The sequence below is a fragment of the Chironomus tepperi genome, unplaced genomic scaffold (assembly GCF_022539635.2).
Source record: "Chironomus tepperi strain 1889 unplaced genomic scaffold, CSIRO-AGI_Ctep_v1 contig_393, whole genome shotgun sequence".
Lineage (NCBI taxonomy): Eukaryota > Metazoa > Arthropoda > Insecta > Diptera > Chironomidae > Chironomus > Chironomus tepperi.
Window position 1 is genome coordinate 345,151 of NW_027226515.1, and position 21,331 is coordinate 366,481.

At 29.7% G+C, this 21,331-nt stretch overlaps 2 protein-coding genes across 2 annotated transcripts in view; one reads left to right on the forward strand and one right to left on the reverse strand.

Moving 5' to 3' along the window:
• The first annotated feature begins 1,348 nt into the window (after positions 1-1,348).
• Positions 1,349-6,148, forward strand: Cyp4aa1 (Probable cytochrome P450 4aa1). The gene is made up of 9 exons (XM_070648170.1): positions 1,349-1,483; positions 3,376-3,547; positions 4,166-4,543; positions 4,616-4,685; positions 4,758-5,031; positions 5,086-5,134; positions 5,194-5,326; positions 5,394-5,618; positions 5,686-6,148. The coding sequence occupies exons 1-9, from the start codon at positions 1,469-1,471 to the stop codon at positions 5,879-5,881; spliced, it is 1,512 nt and encodes a 503-aa protein (XP_070504271.1). The 5' UTR covers positions 1,349-1,468; the 3' UTR covers positions 5,882-6,148.
• Positions 6,149-7,615: 1,467 nt separating this feature from the next.
• Positions 7,616-21,331, reverse strand: part of LOC139096486 (titin homolog) — an 89,254-nt gene continuing 75,538 nt past the window's right edge. The window contains exons 18-24 of the mRNA XM_070648201.1: positions 16,941-17,303; positions 13,086-13,357; positions 12,530-13,021; positions 10,796-10,976; positions 10,577-10,715; positions 10,191-10,489; positions 7,616-9,089 (exon numbers count right to left, since the gene is read on the reverse strand). Of these exons, the coding sequence (XP_070504302.1) occupies positions 8,973-9,089; positions 10,191-10,489; positions 10,577-10,715; positions 10,796-10,976; positions 12,530-13,021; positions 13,086-13,357; positions 16,941-17,303 (1,863 nt within the window). The 3' untranslated portion in view covers positions 7,616-8,972. The remainder of the gene's footprint in view (positions 9,090-10,190; positions 10,490-10,576; positions 10,716-10,795; positions 10,977-12,529; positions 13,022-13,085; positions 13,358-16,940; positions 17,304-21,331) is intronic.

A 21,331-nucleotide genomic window follows, 5' to 3' on the forward strand; every position in this document is an offset into this window, starting at 1 on the left:
ACATAGTGGTAGAAAAGGTGTTAATCATATTTTTATTAAGTTTGAAGAGTAGCTTTAAAAATTTAGTTCTAAACCAACAACATTGTTATTTGGACTATTTTCTTCTTTGCAAATTATACTTCAGTTGTTGTGTAGAACTGTTGTAAATATAGATTAACGCATGTGTGATTTAAATCTTCAAATATATAGTGTCATCAGCACGCAGTAAGTTCAAAGCTAGTCTATATGAAAATATTCCTGCTTTTAGTTTGTTTAAAACTTAATTTAGAATTTTCTGGCTCAATATTAAAACATTAATAATTGTCGACCAAAATCAAATATTAAACATCTCGTCGGTTCTTCCCATTAAGACTCTAATTTTTCACGAACTCCTATCAATTTGCTAGTAACCTACTAAATTTCCGCTTACTAAGTGTTGATTTTTTTGCTTCAGTTATTGCATATCACTCAAATTAAACTAATTAACACCAAGAATCCATGTTGTCATGCGACATCCACGAAACATTAATGAAAAAGCTTTGACTGAGCCTTAAAAGCTCCGAGGTGGAGTCTTTTTCAATTGTGTCGCATGGATTAACAATCATTAGCAGGTTCAAATTAAATATTTTAGTAAATAAGGAACTAAGTTCTTTTCTTAATTTTATGGATGAAATAAATAATTTACATTTTATTATAAATAATTTTAATACTTATGTTATGCGTAGAAGTACTAAATGTTGAATTTCGAGAACTATTTTGTTGTAAATGAATTAAATTTTTTTCTACGCATGTTTAATATTTTGAGATAGAAATCATCATGGTAAAGAGATCTAATGCTAAAAGAACATATCTAAAACAAACTGTATAATTTGTATGCTCAAATCAGTTTTCGGCTGTACTTTATAAGCTACAGGCATGCAGTTTTGGACGAACTCTATTTACCAATTTTTGACAGCCGTATGGACGCAAAGCAGAAGCGGGTTTTATTTGTGTCGCCCAAGTAAGCAACTATATATCTATGAATATAACCTTGCAGGTCTGTAAACAATCTCCAGAATTTCTAAGATTAACATTTTTATGTACAATCTAATTATGCTTATACTGTTACGGGCTGTTAAGAATCACTAAATATATTTTGAAAAGTTTCAGAAAACTAAATTAATTTACCACGCAAATACAAAGATGAAAATGAGATCTTATTTCAAATATGTACAGAATGAAGAGAGGCTGACACTTTTTTGAATATCTCCTTTAAGAGATGTGTTAGTGATCAATTGAAATGTTCACAATTTTTTCTATGCGTTCGTCTCATTCTGTATAAAAGCTTTGCATCGAAGGCTTCAAAAGCATTTGTTGGTTGGTTTTTCATGAGTTAATTGTGATTGATATTATTAATTTTTTGAAGGAACTAAAAAAAAATTGACATAGAACAAAGCGATTTGTAGACATTTATTTATTGAAATTGTGATTTTTTAAGGATAAAGTAAAAATGATTGTTCAAGCAGTAAGTGATATTACATATATGTAGTGAAATAATTGATTATTGATTATGAAAGAATTATGTCAAAATGTTTAGATTAGAAACAGATGTGCTCAGTTCTGTTTTTGGAAAATTAGAAATAATTAGTGTACTTTTGAAAATGTGAATAGTTAAAAGAAGTTGGAACTGAACAATTTCAAATTAGTTCATCTTTAAACTTCAAAAAAATTTCGATTTCCTTCAATTCATGCGAAGAATATCTGTTTGTTCCTTGAATTAACATAAAACCCATCAAAACCCCATGACAAATGTTAATCAATTTTGATATCACATAACATTTGGATACAGGAAGATTTTTTGTTAACTTTGACTCTTTTCGTGTGAATCATTAACGTCCAAGGATGTTAGAATTTTTTTGCTGTTTATGTTTCAGGATATGGATTGATTAATGTTTTAATTTTTGTCATGGTGATGTTGTTTTTGTTGAGTTTAGTGATAAATTAAATTATGGAAATTAGTCAAATTCATCATAACATTGATCAGCATGATGCGAATGAGAATTTAAAATAATTAATTTTTCACACTGAATTCAAAAAAGTTTTTTGACAATTCAATGCATAAAGTTTTTATAAATGCCTTAAATTGGTAATCTGTTTAGATAATCAATTAATATGGTTATAACTTATATATTTGAAGAATCAAATTTGACAAATCAATAATCATTGCTTATCTATATTACCTAATCATTTATATTTAGAATAGTTATACGTATCTACTTTGGTGGTCAAAAACCTCACCTTTTTAGATAAAATTCTTCGATTATTTAGAATTTTTTCGAGACAAATTCAAAACTACTAAATTTTTTAAAAAATTGTTTGTTGTACAAATGAGATTTAATTTCATGAGTTTCTATCCAACTATTGTTTAATTACATATCGAAAAATCATTAATTAATTATTGCTTTTTGAGCGTCATTTTCAGTTAGTTAAAAATCCAATGACTTTTACAATTTACTGAAGGGAACAATTACGAAAACTATTAATTTGCGAGTGTTATTAGTGCTTTCGAGATGTAAAGTTGTTTAATTTAATCAAAGATTATTTATTACTTTTTGAGTTGTCAATAATTCGTTGAGAAAGGTGTAAGGCACAGATGAAATTGACTTAGAAGTCTATTTGCACATAATATTCATAGAGTATTGTTCATCTCCATGTCCATATCCTCTTCTTCTCTAAAAGCTTGACGTCATAAAACTCTTAAAATAACTTTAATTATTTTAGAGTGTGAAAAGTTACTACTCAATTAATCTAAACAAAAATACTTACGTTTTTAATTGCATTTTAATTTATAATGCATGTCTAGTTTAATGAATTGTTAGCAAAACATTCCAAAACTTATACTGATAAACGAAGGAGCCAAAATAACATGTTTGTACAACGATGCCGGTAATTTCAATGGTTTAAATATTTAAGTGTGAAATAAAGCGGCTCGTGGCTTCTTTTGTCGTCATTTATGCTTAAAAAAATATTGAAAGTAGCAATTTTATTGTTGATCTAAAGAGAAGATTGTTCGTAAATTGATGCGTACCTTATTCACTGCACGTAAAACTCGTGGATATTTTGGAAGGATCTGTCAACAATTTCCCTGTTTGATGTGTATATTTAGGATATTTGTTTGTATAGGAAACAAAGATTGCAAAGTATCTTATTTTACACAAATCTATAAATATTTCATAATGTAGAACGAATGAGAAACGTGATTTTAATTTTATTTTGACTATCTTTCGGTATTTCCAATTTTTATAGATAATTCTCATGAAATATATTCCCATTTTTATACAAATAAAATCTCTTAATATGAGGAACGCCACGCGCTTTTGACAATCTCTAACTCAATTTATTTAATCTTATTTGCAGATTGAACGTGCATCCTTCTTCGATATGTCACTTTTTCTGACAGTTACTTTAGTCAGCATGATTCTTTTTGCAATGTCTGATTACTTAAAGAGTGTATTCTTAGCGTTTCGGATGTCCGGTCCAAAAGCATATCCGATAATTGGAAATACAAATTTTGCAGTTGAAGGAGACGGTGAGTACTCAAATTTAATAGTATTGACTAAAATATGACATAAATTATAACTAATTGTTTAATGTATTGAATTGGCAAGATAAACAATGTACACAAGCTGAGATGTCAATCTCTTCTTCAATGGATACCGTAGCATTATTATTTCAAACAATTCAATGTCACATATCCGAGCTTTTGTATTTTGGAGAGTAAACGTGACATAATGAATCATGTAAATTGTCATATTTGTTTCGTATTTTCTTTTCATCTCATGAAGACATCACGAAATTCTATCCTGTCAGTTCAAGTTCATAGATTATGTCTTTTCTTTCGATGTCAATATTCATTGTCAATGTCTGTTGATCCAAAATTATTCCGTAATCTTAACTCATTAGTTTTTCGACTAATTCCGACAATGGTAAATATATTAAGTTGTTAAAATAACAATAGTTGATAATCATAAGTACGAACAAAAAAGTCCATTACATATTTACACATTCTATTATCACATCTTCAGAAGTTTTGTTTCAATCCGAGACTTTATGTGTCATACCTGTCTTGTAATGTATCAATCAAAAATTGTATGATTTTAAATACTTTACCTATTAAGTCTCTCCAAAAATTCTTATATTTTATTAGTTTTTCAAAGGCGTGGAGTGCCGTTGACAAAGGAATGTCCAGGATTGTGTCGTATATGGCTCTTCGTTTTTCCATTTTTTGCTGTATATGAACCAGAATATCTACAAAAAATTCTTGGATCAAAGAGAAACACAGAAAAATCTTTTTTCTATAAATTTTTGCACAACTTTCTCGGTAAAGGTTTGATTACAAACTCTGGCATGAAATGGTCGTCACATCGTCGCTATATTCAACCTGCATTCCGTAATAGCATTCTAGAGAAATTTGTTCAAACTTTTGCCGATAGTGCACAGTGTTTGCACGAAAAGTTAATGCGGGGACCGGATGTGCTGAATATTACACAATTTGTGAATGATTGCGTCCTCGACGTTCTCAATGGTTAGATATTTCATAGATTGGCATAAAAAAAATTCTTAAACTGAACGATTTATTATATCAATTTTAATTTAGAAGCGGTATTGGGAGTTCCAATTTCGGAAAGAACAACAAAAGTAAAGCTCGAAGAATCACCGTGGAGACAGTAAGTAGCTAAAACTTTTTCATTCGAAATTTAATTTAAATCTTCCCTTTTTCCCTTCTCGTATTCTTTTAGAGGAAAAGTTGTTGTACAAGATCGTGTTGCACGTCCATGGCTTATGTTCAGTTGGATTTACAATTGGACTAAAACTTCATCGGACGAGATTGAACAAAAAGGTCGTCTTAATACATTTACACGAGAAATGATTCGAAAACGTAGAGAAGAATCTGAAAATGGAGTAGTTAAGGAGAGAGTGTCTTTATTAGAATACATGATTGATATTAATAAACGTCATCCTGACTTTACTGATGAGGATATTATTGATGAAACTTGTACGTTTATGCTTGCGGTAAGAAGATGAAATGATAAAATTTGAGATGAGATTTTAATAGTTGATTTTTAGGGACAAGATTCAGTTGGAGCATCCTTAGCATTTGCTATGTACCTTATTGGTAAGTATCTAAAACAAATAGTATGAATTGATTGATATTGTACAAATTTCTATCCACAGCACAACACCCTGAACATCAACAGAAGTGTATGGATGAGATTGATGAAATATTCGGCAGCGATGATAGGCCACCGACAATGAGCGATTTGCATGATATGAAATATTTAGAGATGTGCATTAAAGAGGCTTTACGGTAAATAATTTCAGCTATTAATCATTTTTAAAAGGAAATTTTTCAATAAATATTTTTGTCTGTACAGCTTATATCCTGCTGTTCCAATTATGGCACGAAAACTTGGTGAAGAAGTTAGGTGCGGAAAATACTTATTGCCAGCTGGCGCAGAAGTTTTCATCTTACCTTACCTAACGCATCGTCTTGAACATATATTTCCTGATGCAGAAAAGTTTGTTCCTGAAAGATTTACTCCAGAAAATGTAGAGAAAAGAAATCCATATGCTTTCTTACCATTCTCAGCTGGACCAAGGTAAACAATTATCTTAATTATTATAACATCATCCTCCATATCCTCTCTGCTTATTCTCGTCCAACAGAAATTGTATAGGACACAAGTTTGCTATTATAGAAATGAAGACAATCATATCAAGAATCTTAAGAAGCTTTACAATGCACACTGTGCCAGGAAAAAGTTTTGAGCCACTTTTTAGAATAACTTTAAGAGCAAAAGGAGGACTTTATGTAAGATTTGAGCCAAGAAATAACAACAATAATAACAACGTAAAAGTGTAGTAAAAGCTGCTTCACTCAAAAATAAAGCTTTTATTTTCATTTTTATCAAAAAGTACATTATTTATTTAATGTCAGCTTGAAAGACTTTGTTGGGTAATGTTCATAAATTGCGTACCATGAAAATTACTTTTATTTATAATTTTTCAATGCTATCATCCTAATAGATAAATTTATGCAATTGCTTGATATCTTACAATTAGTAGACTAAGCAATAAAAAATAAATTTGGGTCAGTCATTAAAAATTCCTTTTTGTAACTTAATTAAATTTTAATACGGTGTAAATAAATAAATTTTTAATCACTTAAATTGTGTCTTTAATTATTAGTGTCTGTGAAGTACGCGGGAGGAAGTTGTCAGAGACCGTAATGAAACAATGTGGGTCGTAATTACGTCCATTTATGTTCTACATTTAAATATTTTCGTCCTATCATCTGTGGCTGCATACACCACAATTATTCTTACTTACGACGACTGTCACATCAAGTTAAAATTTTGAGTATTATGAAATTCTAAATTTATTCGTCTTTATCCTTCTAAGCTGTGACAAAATTATAAAAGATGATTCAAAAAATTCATATTACAGATTCTTACCACACGTTCAGCAGTTTTACAATCTAGCTGCATACAAAATATCTCAAATGTGCCCTATGAAAGTTTCTTTTATTCTTTTGATACAAAGCAAACTTGATAAAAAGCTTTATTGTGTTGTAGAAACTTTTTTTGAACGGAACATTTTAACTCAGTAGTGGGCAACCTTTTATTTTTTGCGGCTCACCTTAGTAGTAAGTCTCGACATTTCATACAATTTATAGAATTTCCAAAAATTTTCGGCGGTTCACATGTTGTCCACCACTGTTTTAATTAATAATTATATGTATCTCTTTGAAAAGAAGGATGAAATCATAATGAAGCAAGAGAAACTTCATATGCTTCAGAAATGCAGTCATGTAATTTAAACATGTTCAAAATATTTTTTGAAGTCATTTGGCATGAAAGACTTTCAAAAGCTTTTGTGAAATCTCTCCAACTCTCATTTAAGCTGATTCTGTAAGTTCTTTAAAGTTCTTATTGATAATACTTTTGAAATAATTGAATGAGATTTGTTTTAACAATTCCTTACCCCAAATTGTCTCAAGTTTGACTTTTCTTTTCATGGAATTTATTTCTGAAATGAGAAGTAAAAAACTTTTATTCGTGTAAAACGACAAAGTTTTTCATTCATGTACACTGAAACTAAAAGCTCTGACAGAACAAAAAACAATTTTTTTCATGATTCATACATTTTTTTCATATTTTTTTCTTATTTTGATTTCATTCTTTATTATTGAAAATTTCTTGTTTTTACGTTTCAAATATACATTTTTGTTATAATAATAATAATATCGTAAGAATAATAGCAATAATAATGACAGTAATAATAATATGATTAAGGATTAATCTTTCAGTTTTCCTATGTTTTTCACTTCAAAAATTAGAATAGTAATCGATAACTCTAGCGGAAATTATAGAATATCAGTCGCAACATTTTGACTAAATATGATTACAAGTTAGACTGTCTGTAACAAATGAGAAGCAGTCAACAAATATCCGCTTGAGAAAATCGTATAAACAGAGGAAAAGTTTTCTTCTTACACACTGGACGGGTATTGTTTCTTTAATTTATAATTTTATGAAAGAGAAAATTGCAAACAATAAAAGGACTATTCAAAAAACAAACTTTGCCCTGCATAATGTTTCATTTCTTTTCCTCCTAAAAAATATTGTATTTTTCATTATAAAAAAATGGTTAACATTTAATGTTTAATAGAAAGCTACAAAAAAAACTCTTCTTATTTTCACAAAAAAGTTCATAATAGTAGAGATATGAAAGGATTGTAATGAAAATTGTATAGCTAGTGAAAACGAACTTGCAATAATTATAGACAATAACTTACTTAGTGAAAGAAAAGAACTGGTGGAAATGATGGAATTGAAGTGCATTTTCCATTCACAAAGAAATATTATCTTTTAATTAAGAAGAACTCGAAAGTCTGGTGTCTATACAATTTCCATCACAACACGTTTTTCATAAAAGAAGGAGACTTAATAACTAACAAATAAAATATAAATATAATAATTATTATATTTTTTCATTTCATCTTTCATTCTTATGTCCGATTTCAAAATGTATAAAATCAGATAGAGAAGTTTTTTTTTTAATGAAAGACACAGAGAAGCTCCTTTTTTCTCCTCGAGCAATAATATTAAAAATTTCAAATAAATAAAAAAAAAATGAGTACAATTAAATATCTATGAGTGTGTGTAAGAGAGATGGAGAGATACCGAATTAAAAACAGAAAGTTCTTCGGTACTTTTTGTGTATTATTCGGGCAAATAGCCAGTTCAACAGAAAAAAATATATCTAGCACACGGAAACTTTTTTTTCTCTCTTCTACATGTTATGTCGACATGGATACACTTTTTGTCTTCTGTAGGATATAAAAGAAGCAAGAGATAGATAGAAAAAAGTTTTTGCTTCATTGCATAAATTTAAGGCGTTTAAAATAAATGAGATATATTTGTTGTGGCTTATATCCATTCATAACGACACATGATTATTATGCTACTCACATTACTTGTTGTGTATGAATGAAAATTAAACATTTAAGACAAGTTTGGAATAAACTTTTAGTTTAAAAAGTTTTGAGCGCGACTTTTTTTTGTGACATCCTTTTTTAAAATCATTTACTGGCATTAAAAGTAAAGGATTTAAAAATCACATTTGGTACTTTAATCCGAAAAAAATTACCACAATCTCCATAAACAACACTATTAACGTCCAAAGAAATGTACTATGGAAATTGAAGAAATTTTCCCACAAAGTTACAAGCCACAACTATATCATTTACCCCTTTCCTTTCTATTCCATATCTATACATCCCACAAAAAATTCTGTTTTCTTTCTTTTTTATCTTCTCCAAAATTCTTTCGATCTAACAAAGTTTGCATTTTGTTTGAGGATACTGGCTTTTGTGGTTTTATCCGTTGTCATTGTCACTGCTTGTTGCTTTGGCTTTGACAATCTTTCGGTCGCCTCTCTTACTCTATCGCTTAACCTAAATGTCGTTGTAGGATTCGTTGATGATGATGATGATGTAGATTTTCCAGTTGCTGATGATAATGACAATGAAGTTTGGGTGACTGTTGTTGGTGATGATGGACTTTTTGCTATGGGAGAATCAGGGGGGAGATTGTGATTATTGTCGTGTCTTGCATTAATTGAATCTTGCTTTGGTAAATCACACATATTCACACTATTAGTTATTGGCATTACGGATGAAGGTGGATTAGTATTAAAGTTATCTGGTGTGGTAATGCATTTCAAACCTTTTTCATTGGTAACTGATGATTTGAATTTATAATTTGGTACATTTATCTGACTACTCGTCACATTTGTAGACTCATCAGGTATTTCAAACTTTTCCATTAGTTTTGATACTTTATTTGTCTTTTTCAACTTTTCTAATGAGAATTCTTCTCGTATTTTCGATGATTTTGATTTTTTTGTTACTACATTCTCAAGTGATACTTTTCGTCGCTCTATCTCACTCATCAAATCACCATCGTCATTTTGAAATAATTCACGTCGTGTCGGTACACGTATCGATATATCAATGATGTCTTCATTATTATCACAATTAGTCTTATTAGCTTCATCATATTCAAGTGATGAAATCTCACTTCGTATATCATGATCTGAACTTATGGTATGAATTTCCTCAGCAGCATCGATATTATGTTGTGTACTCCCTGTCGTCTCATGCGGCTCTATTGAACTAACACTACTTGTACTATTGCTACGTTCTTCAATTATCGTATCTTGAACATGAGCTGTTAAATTGCACACACATGAAGCACTAGGTGTCGAACAACTTGAACATTCACTAAAGCCTGAGTCACTGCGTTCATTGCAGACTCGTGGATCTTTTGATTTATCATTAGCACACAATAAATTATTAGAATTATCTTCAAGCTCTTCATCAACACTTGTTATTCGATTGTCAGAAACATAAGTATTATTATTATTACTACCATTATTGTTATTAGTATAGGTTGGTCCTGATAATGAAGGCCGTGGGCTTCCATATACACCACTAGCACTCTTTCGTGATGCAGCGGATAGTATTAGATTTTTCATCTTACCGATGGCTCTTATGGCGTTTCCAGTTTTCTATAAAAATTTCAACACACAAAATATTTCATGCAAAAATCAAATTTCACACTACAAAAAGAAGCATAAGCATGAATAGACAAAACCAAATCTCTTACCTGCCACTTTCTGCGAATGATGAATTTTTTCAATTTATCCGTGCATAGTTTAATACTGCCCATGACATCATAATGTTGTGATAACCATATTGATTCAAGGCATTGTTTTGCATTCATACGATTTTCTTTACGATAGACTAAAAGTCCAGCTATGAAGTCCTTTGCTTCCTCTGATATAGCATCAAACGCTTCGTCATCAAAATCGTAATAAGCTCTAGTTATATTTGAAAAAGTGTCAACATCATTTTCACCCATAAATGGTGAGAGGCCAGAGAGAAGAACGTAACAAATGACACCCACTGTTTTAAAATTATTGACGACAGATATAGATTAAAAATTGTCAGTCGATGAAAATTCTGTAGAGAAAAACACAATAATATACTTACGGCTCCACATATCTGACTGAAGTCCTATTGGTTCATAATTGATTATCTCTGGGGGACAAAATTCTGGTGTACCAAATAACACTCGTACTTGCTTACCGGGTTCGAGGTTTTGCGCCAAACCGAAATCAATGATTTTTATCTAACGTATACAGAAATAAAGCATAAAATATCATGCTGACATTTTTAATTAATTAACTAGACATCTTTCTATGATTTTACCTGATGACTCGTTCTTGTGATACACATAATATTTTCTGGCTTCAAATCAAGATGTACAACATATTTGCTGTGCATATATTCAACACCTTCACAGATTTGTCTCATAAATAAAATGCAATCACGCTCAGTCAGTGTAAAATCATCTGCAACGACTCGTTCGAAAAGTTCTCCTCCGCACAAGCTACAAAAAGTAATAAAGTTTTGATGTAAGATACTTCATTCTCATTATGAATATGAAGGAAATGCAGACTATGTGATTTTTCATTGTTAAACTAATTTTCACCAGTTCTATAGTTGATGTAAAATAGACTTTTTTATTTTCAATAAACACATGCATGTACTTGTTAAATTTAATAAAATACGATACCCTTCAATTTGATGCCATTTGAGAATTTTAAGCAGAGGAAAAATAAATAAAGAGAAAATTGTCGAGTAAATAATTTAATCTGACATATTCAATGACAATAATATGACAAGTAATTGATATGCGGATTGCAAAGTGTACAAGATTTTATGCTTTGTCTAGTCTGAACACAACTGATGACTTCCTTTTTGTACCTTTTTTTCATAATCTTCTGTCCAGACAACAATTCACATTTTTGAAACGAAATGTCTTTAAACTTAAGCTCAAAATAATGAAGCAGCAATGCTGTCTTAGTGAAACAGCTTATTTTGACTTGTGAATGTCATTTGTGACACCATATCATCAGAAGCTTTGAAATTAAGTTCAAATAGTCAGATTCTCATGATGTAACATAATGGCTTGTAGCATGGACAAAAGCTCTGGGATAATAAATGTAATACTCTCGAAAAAAAAATTAGCAGATGTTGCCTTCAGATATCCAATGAGTATTTAATTTAATTTTGTTCACATACATAGATCATGTCACATATGAAAAATTTGGGAAGAAAATTATCTTTTTTCTCGGTTATTCCTTATTATTGTCTTCGCAACTATGCGTTCAATATAATCAATAAGTGGCAGTGAGTACGAATTGCGTTAATAAAACAACAACATGATGGGGATGGAAAAAATGGGAGGGATATTGATAAATCAAATTAAATTAAGTTTCATTTTATCATTCACACATATGCTACTGCAACATACATCCATACACAACACATCGACTCATTCATTTATTTAGCATGTTTTCTTTTCTAATAAATTACAATCAATTTTATGTGATTGAAAGGATGTGCTTGCTGGCTATAAAGCTTGTGCTATACAACACATTGTGCTGTTGTTATATAAACGGACAAGTCTTTTGTGGATGAAAATAAAATGAAGATAGAATAAATAAATAATGTTTGTATATGTGTGTGAATTTCATCCATAAGATAGTGAAAAAAAAAAGCAAAAGGCAAAGTCAAATAATGTCGAAAATATTTATTGAATATCCTTCGTCAATGCTGAAGAGTATCGTCATGGTAAATGTCGATAGAAGGAAAATATTGAAATGTTTTTAAGATAAAACTTTATTCAAAAGAAGGAGAAGGAAGAGAAGTTGTTATTGGAAGTAACTTAGGCTTCTAGTTCGTAACGATATTGATTTTAAGTTATTTATCGCTCATGAAAAAAAAAAGTTAAGTAAATTCACTGGTTTGCAAAGTTTGACAATTTTGATATCAAAGTATAATGATCAAAGGATAATTTCATTAGAGGAAGCAAAATAACATGAATTTTAAGAAGTCTGCCCTTCAAATTGACTTGAAATTTTCAGTTTAACTACTCACTATTCCATCACCATGATAATTTCCTTCTGTGTCTCAAATGAAGCTGAAAGTTGAAGCATTTTGGGATGTTGAAGTGATTTCATTATTTTGATTTCGTCTTGAACCTTTTTTCGGTCCATTGCTTTTATACACTTAATTATTTTTGCTGCCAATATGAGACCAGTTTCACGTTCCATCACACGATATACTGTGCCAAATCTACCCTTTCCTAATTCCTCCAATATGTCGAATCTTGTCTTAAAATCACCTCCTGTCTTTATTTGTGGCACACTTGAATACGTTCCATCTCCTTCCTCACTATCCATATCAATTGGCTTCACTAGAATGATTTCTTCTGTTGATTCACTTGGAGCACTTGAGCCGTGAACATTTTGTGCTCTCACACGAAATCGATATTTTACATCATGTATTAAATTCTTTACAGTATATGCTAGAGAGTCTTCTACTTTTGCTACTTCCTTCCAATTTCCACTATCCTCTTGCATTTCGAGTCTAATTTTCAAAAATTTAATAAATTAGAATCAAATGTATTAAGTAAGTGTAATAAAATACTTACAAAAAGCCTGTTAGCATGCATCTGCCATCGTAATGTGGCCCTGACCATGCAACAGCTATTCTATCAGATCCCTTAGAGTAGGTTAATGAAATTGGAGCATCAGGAACACCCTCAACAGCTACTGAGGCCGATGCAATGTCAGTACTATGTTCATTCATAATTTCAACACTATATTTTCCACTTTGGTCTGACGTGATATTGTTAATGATCAATCTCGAGTGACCATTTTTAGTAATGATGATCGTATTAGGTTGATTTTCAATTAAACGTTCCTGTAAATGGCAAAGAAATTAATCATCAAATAAATTAATGACAGAATTGCAATTGATAAAAATAAAATTCAATGCAAATTTTTGTGCAAGTAAATAATTCATTTTTTTTCTCACGGGGAATCGGAAAAAGAGAAGCAAAGTGAATACATGGTGAGCAAATGGATGTGTACATGCGAATTGTACATACATGGCATGTTGTCGATGCCTTAATTTGTCAAATAGTATTAAATCAACAGTTTTTTCTTTCATTCAAGCATTGATTTAAAGATTTGAGATTTGTTGATAGGAAGTTAAGCTTTTTCATGGCTGTCCCCTGATTATTTATATTAACTTTTTGAATAAATTTAATTGTTCATGGACCATAAAAACACTTTTTTTGTGTTCTTAAAAAATCGCATCATTATAACTTTACCAAAGCATTTTACAACTTTTCCCGCAAATTTATATGCATGCACACCACTCAATTAAGATTTTTATCAACCTTTTTATAAATATTTTTATTTATGCAAAATGACAGCAGCTGCTGTGAGACATTAAATAAAGATAGAAATTGACAAGAGTGCAGCTACGAATTAAAATTCTTTTCTTTCCTCATTTTGATTTATCTGTCGGTCTCTGCATGTGATTTTTTATCTCTATTATTCTGTTTTGTTTAATAATGCTGTATCTTGATATAAATTGTTGTAATGTTCAAGCTTGTTGCTTTGAATTGAAATAAAATATAAGCAATGGAACTTGTGGAGCTTCACATGTTATCAAGTTTCTGTTGTAAAAGAATTAAACTGAGTAAATGCGATAAAATTCAACATTTATTCAGAGTATGATCTTATTCTATTGAACAATAATTTTAATAACTGCTCAATTTTGAGGACACTAAGTTTATAAGTAAATTAATAGATCCAATATCTGGGACCAAATCTGCTCGAGTCTGGATTGGTATCGGATTTATACAGGATATGACATCAAGTCGTAGGCCGGATTTTTGAAATAAATGCTCAATTTCCAAGTTCCTATATATTCCATTTTACAACAAGTTATTGAAATATCAAATATCTCTTGTAAGTTGCATGGAAAGCTTCCACTCCGGAACATGTTGTCTAATGATTTCTGTCTAACTTATTAGACATCAATTTAAAAATAAATTGCTAATCTGAAATTTTATTGATCTTTTTTAAGTCATTTAAACAACAATTAAATTGCCAAAGAACTTTTAAAGCTGTTTATAAACTGATTAAAACCAATATTTGCCCTAGACAAGCAGACAGAAAAGAAGACATTACGTGGTTATATCACAAAGTATTAAATTTCACAATTCTGGTTAAAAAAATTAAAAAATTAAGAAAAAGAAAAGTCACAAAACGCAATAACATTGTGATTTTATGCCACCCAGAAAGCTCTATGTATTATCATTTCCAATATTAATTCCTTGCAGAAAATTACATATGACAGCAGTGTTTTCGCTTAATTGTCTCATCTCATTTATTTCATTAAGTTTTAATTCAATTCATTCCAATTTTCATGTAAAAATAATACCACTTTTTGTTCTGTGAAAGAACAACTTCATTACCATCGTGCTGATAAAGGAATTAAAAATTCATTCAGAAGCAACAATAACAGACAGTGAATAAAAAAAGAATGTCAACGACAAAGTTTTTTTTAATACACGAAAATAATTTTCACAACATCGACGTTGATTAATTGAATTGTGCGAGTGAATTATTTCGTGTTTTACAGTTTTAAAAATTGCTTGTCTTTTAACGCGACATAAACTCAATTACGCAGCGTATTTATGCAATTTAATGGTTTTTAATCAACAGTTTATAGAATTTTTTTAAAACTTTGCTAACCCGATTAGCACAAGTTTTTCATGGCAGTAACGTGACGTCCAAGTGGTAATTTCTTTGGCAGTTAACACTTAGAAGCCATTTGGCAGCCCTGAAAATTTTGTGCCGTTCGGGTATAATTTTTTTGCCTTCTCATTTTGCATGTTTTATGTGTTTTGACATTTACGTTGGTTAACTTAAAAAGAAGTCTTTATGAATCCTTTTCATAATAGGATTATAAAATTTTCTTAAGTTAACTTATAAATTGTTTACTAATCTAAATTTTATTTTGTTTCAAAACTTTAAAATTTCAATTTTTTAGCATTTTATGTCTGAGACATTACCAATTTATAATAAAAACAATATGAAAAGTACTTTCAGATGTATGTTTTAAAAATGGAATAAAATTTGACAATAGCAACACTTACTTAATTCCACAGCACTTAATGACGTCGGGAGTACAAATAAATTATTATAATAACACTCGACTGTACAATAGGAACTAACTTATTTCTCGACACACTATTTAATACACAAAAAGAAGAATGTTGTTTCATATCAAGTAGAAACAATTTGAATGTAGACTCTCTATACACTCCAAAAAGAATTTACAAAAAAGAAAATATAAAAACACGAAAAAAAATAAAGCAACAGTGATAATGCAAAAACCTGTTCCATATCTCTCTGTTCATACGATATGTTCACTTCTGTGTATTCTTGTGAATTGTATGAAGTATTTCAGAGATAAATGCATAAAAATTTTCCATTTGTCGGTGAGTCTTTTTTTCTTAGAATAAACATTTTTATTTGGAAAGTAAGTCAGAAACTACATAAATTTTTAATTTGACTTTTTTACTTGTTTATTCCAATATACTCATTCCAATGCTTGTCTAACTGCCAGATGAACAATCTTTGTTTACCGAAAATAAACATGGGAATGAATAAAGACATTGCAAAAGAATAGAACTTGTTGTTTTCCACTGAATTGTGCAATTTTTTGTTCCACTCATCGAGAATAATAAAAATATGGGCTGAGAAATGAGAGAAAAATATCAGAAATAACCTTTTTTATGACAGTATTAATTTGAAATAAAGTCTCATCCCTTGCAAACTGTTGTCAGTAAATGCAAGTACGCTACCCGCATACTAAAGTATAATGAACATTCACGTCATGTTCAGATGATTTGCACGCTGCTATGATTCATGAGTTATTTAAAATTTCTTTAAAGTTTTTCGTTGTTTTTACTTACAGGATTTATGAAATGTTCATGTATGAAAAAGGGAATTCCGTACTAGTGTTTAAAGCAGATATTATGGAATAGTATAACAAAATATTTAGAATGGATATGCACCAAATGGACAAAAAACGTCTTAACCAGTTAGTGTCCAGTCGATGTCTAGTTCTAACTTGGGTGTGATTCAAATTTGCATTATTAAATTTTCACTTTTTAGTATTGACAATTAATTTCTTTGTTGAAAGAAAACAATGAGAAACTGGAAGCAATATCAACTTTGATAATATTTGAGTCTTTGTAGTCTTTACTTTGGAGTAAAAAAATATATAAACAACATCCCAATCTTTTGTTCAATGCAATATGAGATGAAAAAGTTTTGTTTGAGAAAATAAAATCGGAAGCAAGTTTTCCAAACTTTTTCCATTTACTTTTATGCTCACACATTCATTTAATCTTGTTTAAATTTCCAATGTTGTTCAAGTTTATCAAAAAAATTAAATTAAATAAAGTTGGAAATGTACTTACAGCTCGCATCCAATGTACCACTGGGTCAGGAAATCCAATGTATGATACATTTAATTCGATTGAATCGCCAACTAAAACTGTTTTATCCTCAGGTCGTTTTGTGATGAAGCACGATAAGTCTAAATCATGAATTACACTACTTCTATTGCTTTTACTATTATTGTTACAATTATTTTCTAAAACACTTTCAATTGGTTCGTATCGTTCACTAATTGGCACAGGCAATACAGTCAAGCTTGTATGATAGACATTAAAGATTTTTGGATTATTACGACTAATGACACGGCACTTCACTTCACCACTTTGTCTATGATCGACACTTAACACATGAAGTACGTTCAGACCATCCTCTAATCGCTCAATCTAAATAGATTGTTTTTGAAGAAAAAGCAGACATAAATAACAAAGTTGAGATAAGTATCTTGTAAAGTTTCTTTATTTTTTTCAGTTTGTAGTCATCGACAAATAAGACGAGATATGATTGTAAACACAGAAGAAAAAACAGCACAGATGGAACAAAAAATTCACTTGCTACAACCTCAAACGCCAATCGACAAATGATTAATAATGCGATGAAATTTAATAAAGTGGAATTGAGAGTAGCTGAGAAGAGAACAGAGTTTGAAGTACTCGTAAAGCTATTTAAATAGCGCATTTATTATTAAACGTCTATGACCTTATACAGCAAAATTTGGTCAAAGTTTTCAATATAGATTCATCTACTGATTACAAAATATTGAGTCAAATCAGCCTATTCTATAATAACATTTAAGCTAACTAATTATCATCAGGTAACACCATTATTAAATAAATTAAATAATTTCAGCTTATTGACGCGAATGATTTTCAATGCATAACGAGATAACCACTGAAAAATTATTCTAATTTTTCTCGTTTGATCAAGGAACATGTGACGTTTATAAGTTTTTTTGCGGTCAGTTTTGTCATCAATGATACAATTTTATGTAATAAGAGCAGGATTTTTTACTTGATATATATTAAGTTTCATTTATTATTTTGCTAAATAGCAGCTGATATTGTTGCATTTGATAATCGATGAAGTAAGCACATTAAAATTGCCATAATATTGTTAATGGATAGTTAAATTAAACCCCGATTAATAAGAATGTTACATACATTTTCTAAGAAATGAAAGAAAATTGAAAAAAATCTAAACAAATATGAAGTATGAATTAAAAAATTATCAGACATACTATGTATTGATGCCCATATATAGAAATAAATAGCAAGATAGAAAAATTGCACTTTTGATATTTAACATAAAAATTGAGCAAATATAAAGTCTTCATAATTTATTATTTTACATTGACTATATCTCAAATATAATGCATTTAAAATTAAAGATTCTTAAGAAAAACCCGAGAAACACATGCGAAGAAGGCTCTGCTAAACCTCTTTTTTAACACCTAATGAAGGTTACCTAGATTTTGCAATCATATGGATGACACACGGAGATAACTGACATTTGTTGCTAATAAAAGAGTTTTAGTGGAGTCTTCTTCATTTGTGTTGCTAGGGAAGCGTACATGTGACATAAAACATATTTGATAAAATTTATCAACTAAATTTTTTAATCTAAAAACTATTTTGGCGATAAGAAGTATGTTTACACATTTTTGATTATAATATCCGAGAGATAAAAAGTATAGTTTGATTTTAAATGGATATGACATTTTTGTGCAACATCAAAAAACTCTCAATAAAATTAATATTTTTTTTTTCACTAATTTATTCGTTGATAATCATCAGAATAGAATAGAAAATCATTTAAAAACAGCGTGGAAAATGATAATTGAAGTAGTAGCTCGAAGGAGAGCACGTAGCTTACATGTATTGTAGGTACTTCCATAATTATTACTATAGCATTTATTTATTGCCGTGAGCTTCCCGCGCGCGCACACGCTACAGATTTAAGTGAAATTTATTAGCTTGATAACAAATTGATTTCAACTGCTTCTATTAATTATAATTTTGCTATTGCCTCCTCAGCACTTAATTAATATCACTTCACACTTTACTTAATGTCGTTCAATAAATTTTTATAATTTTTTTCTTTTTAATTGTTTTCACAGATCGAATTTAACAAATTTTAATTTTTTGTACAGTCACTGAAAATTATGATTTTTTATGCCTTCTCATGATGCTTTCGTCTATCAAACTGACCACTATAAACGATTTTTTGTCTTCATTCATCCACTACGCTTTGTTTCTTTTCTTCCTTTCATTTCCGTAATTATATGAATCAGATGGTGCCGATAATATTTACACACTCAAAGACATGGTTAAGCATGCGACAAGTAGGATAATTCCATGAAGCGGATTTAAGTAATACACTATGAATAATTTATTACCGAATTTTCTTCTGGATCTGTCTTATTAATTTTTAGACAAAATATAAAAATCTTGTAAATGTGTAGACAGTTATAGACAAACTGACTGTTTAAAAGCCAAGGATTATAATAAAACAGAGCTAATGATACCAATATCAAGTATGACGAAATTGTAAAAGACCAAAATGAAATAGTATAACAACAAACATAGTTTCACATACGTAGATGTGTTTGGTGACTAATGACAAAATTAGTTTCTTGTATGTGAGAGAAATGAGAAAGAAAAGAAGAATAAAAATGTTTTTGATGACGAGACATCAATAAATAGTTTCAAGGTAACTGGCACAATAACACATATGCAAAGAAATCTATTGGTCTGGAATAAATAAACTTTTCATTTCCATTTCTATCTATGCATTTCAGTATTATTACATGATGTTCATTTTCTATGATATAAATTTATGTATATTATCATAATGCGGGACGCTTCTGCTGATATTTGATATTTATATTTATCAATAGCATGAAAAAAAAGTTGCATTCATTTCATTTTCAATTTTGTTATGCAAATGGAGCAGCACTCAAATGAACAACTATTCGATATGCAGTAGCTGCATGTTATTGCGAAAAGAGCGACTTTTATGTATTATGTAATGGAATTTCCAATTTTAATGTCAAAAGCACTGATGATTGGAAATAAAAAAAGGGAAAATTGAGTTTACTCTAGAATTGGTTTAGTGATGGCATTTTTATTCGCAATTGGAAATTGATTGCCAAATATTTGAGCTGCAATGTGAGTTAACTTAATTTTCACTAATTCTGGATCAATTTAAAATTGGAAACTTATGTTGACGTATAATTTTTGAATATATTCTGATCGATGAACTTGTTCCTATATTGCTCAACAGCAGAAGAGGAATTTACATTGTCACACTTCCGTTTTCTTCATTAAAAATTGTAAAACTCAGTAAAAATGACATGTCATATTTTATCTTGCACAGAATGTCTATAACTTTAAAATGGATTGTTGTTAAAAGCATATGTATGCATATGTAATGAAAAGAGTAAAAGCACTTAACTTGAATTGAAATAGTTAAGTGAATACAGATGCTTGTATCAAATTTTCAGCATATCATCCCTTCAAGTTTGGCTCACTGTAAAGTGGACTGAAAGCAAATATTTTGACAACATCAGATGCAATTCCGAAAGATTTAATGGATTATTTGTACTGATTTTATCAATTTAATTTGAGAATATTCTGATTTCAAATGAGAGGTATTTTCACAAAATCTATTTACATTAGAATTAATTAGATCTTTTCATTGTATTGTCTTTTGTCACTGATACTGATATAATATTTCAATTATGCAAATTTCATCGAAGCAGATCAGATTGGATATTTCAAATTGGCTCTGAGTTTAGCATAAACCATTCATCTCGTGCCATCAATTTCATTTGAATTTCATTAAGTAACCTAAAATGAATAGCTTGATTTTATCTGTTTCAAGGGAAATATAAGTTACACTTTCCAAATTCAGATTTCCTCATTGACATTTTCCTAGCTTTAGAATTTCTTATATCTACAAAGTCTACCACAGACATGATAAAGTAAGAGTAAAATGTCAATCTTATTGACGTTAATTGAAATACTGGTAACTTTACTCTATTCACATACTCGTACAAACAAGCTGTGTGGTTTTTGTCACATTGCAAAAAGTTACAAGGAATATCATTGAATATCAGGTTACCAAATGATATTATAGTTAAAACTGTTACGGATATGGCTTCAATTTTGGTTTTACATTGTGCTTTAAAGCGTAGTTCTTAAAGAAATTGAGCTTTAACTAGCTTCAATTTATCATCATGAAAAGCGCTTGATTCTTAAATTTTTTGAAATTATTTTAAACCTTTCGTATTTCCCTATAAAGATAGACCTGCTAGATTTCCGATACACATTGAAATGAAGGTTAGAAAAATAATAAGAAATTGATTTGTAATCCGAATGAATATCTAATTGATATTGATGGGCGCCGTTTCCGC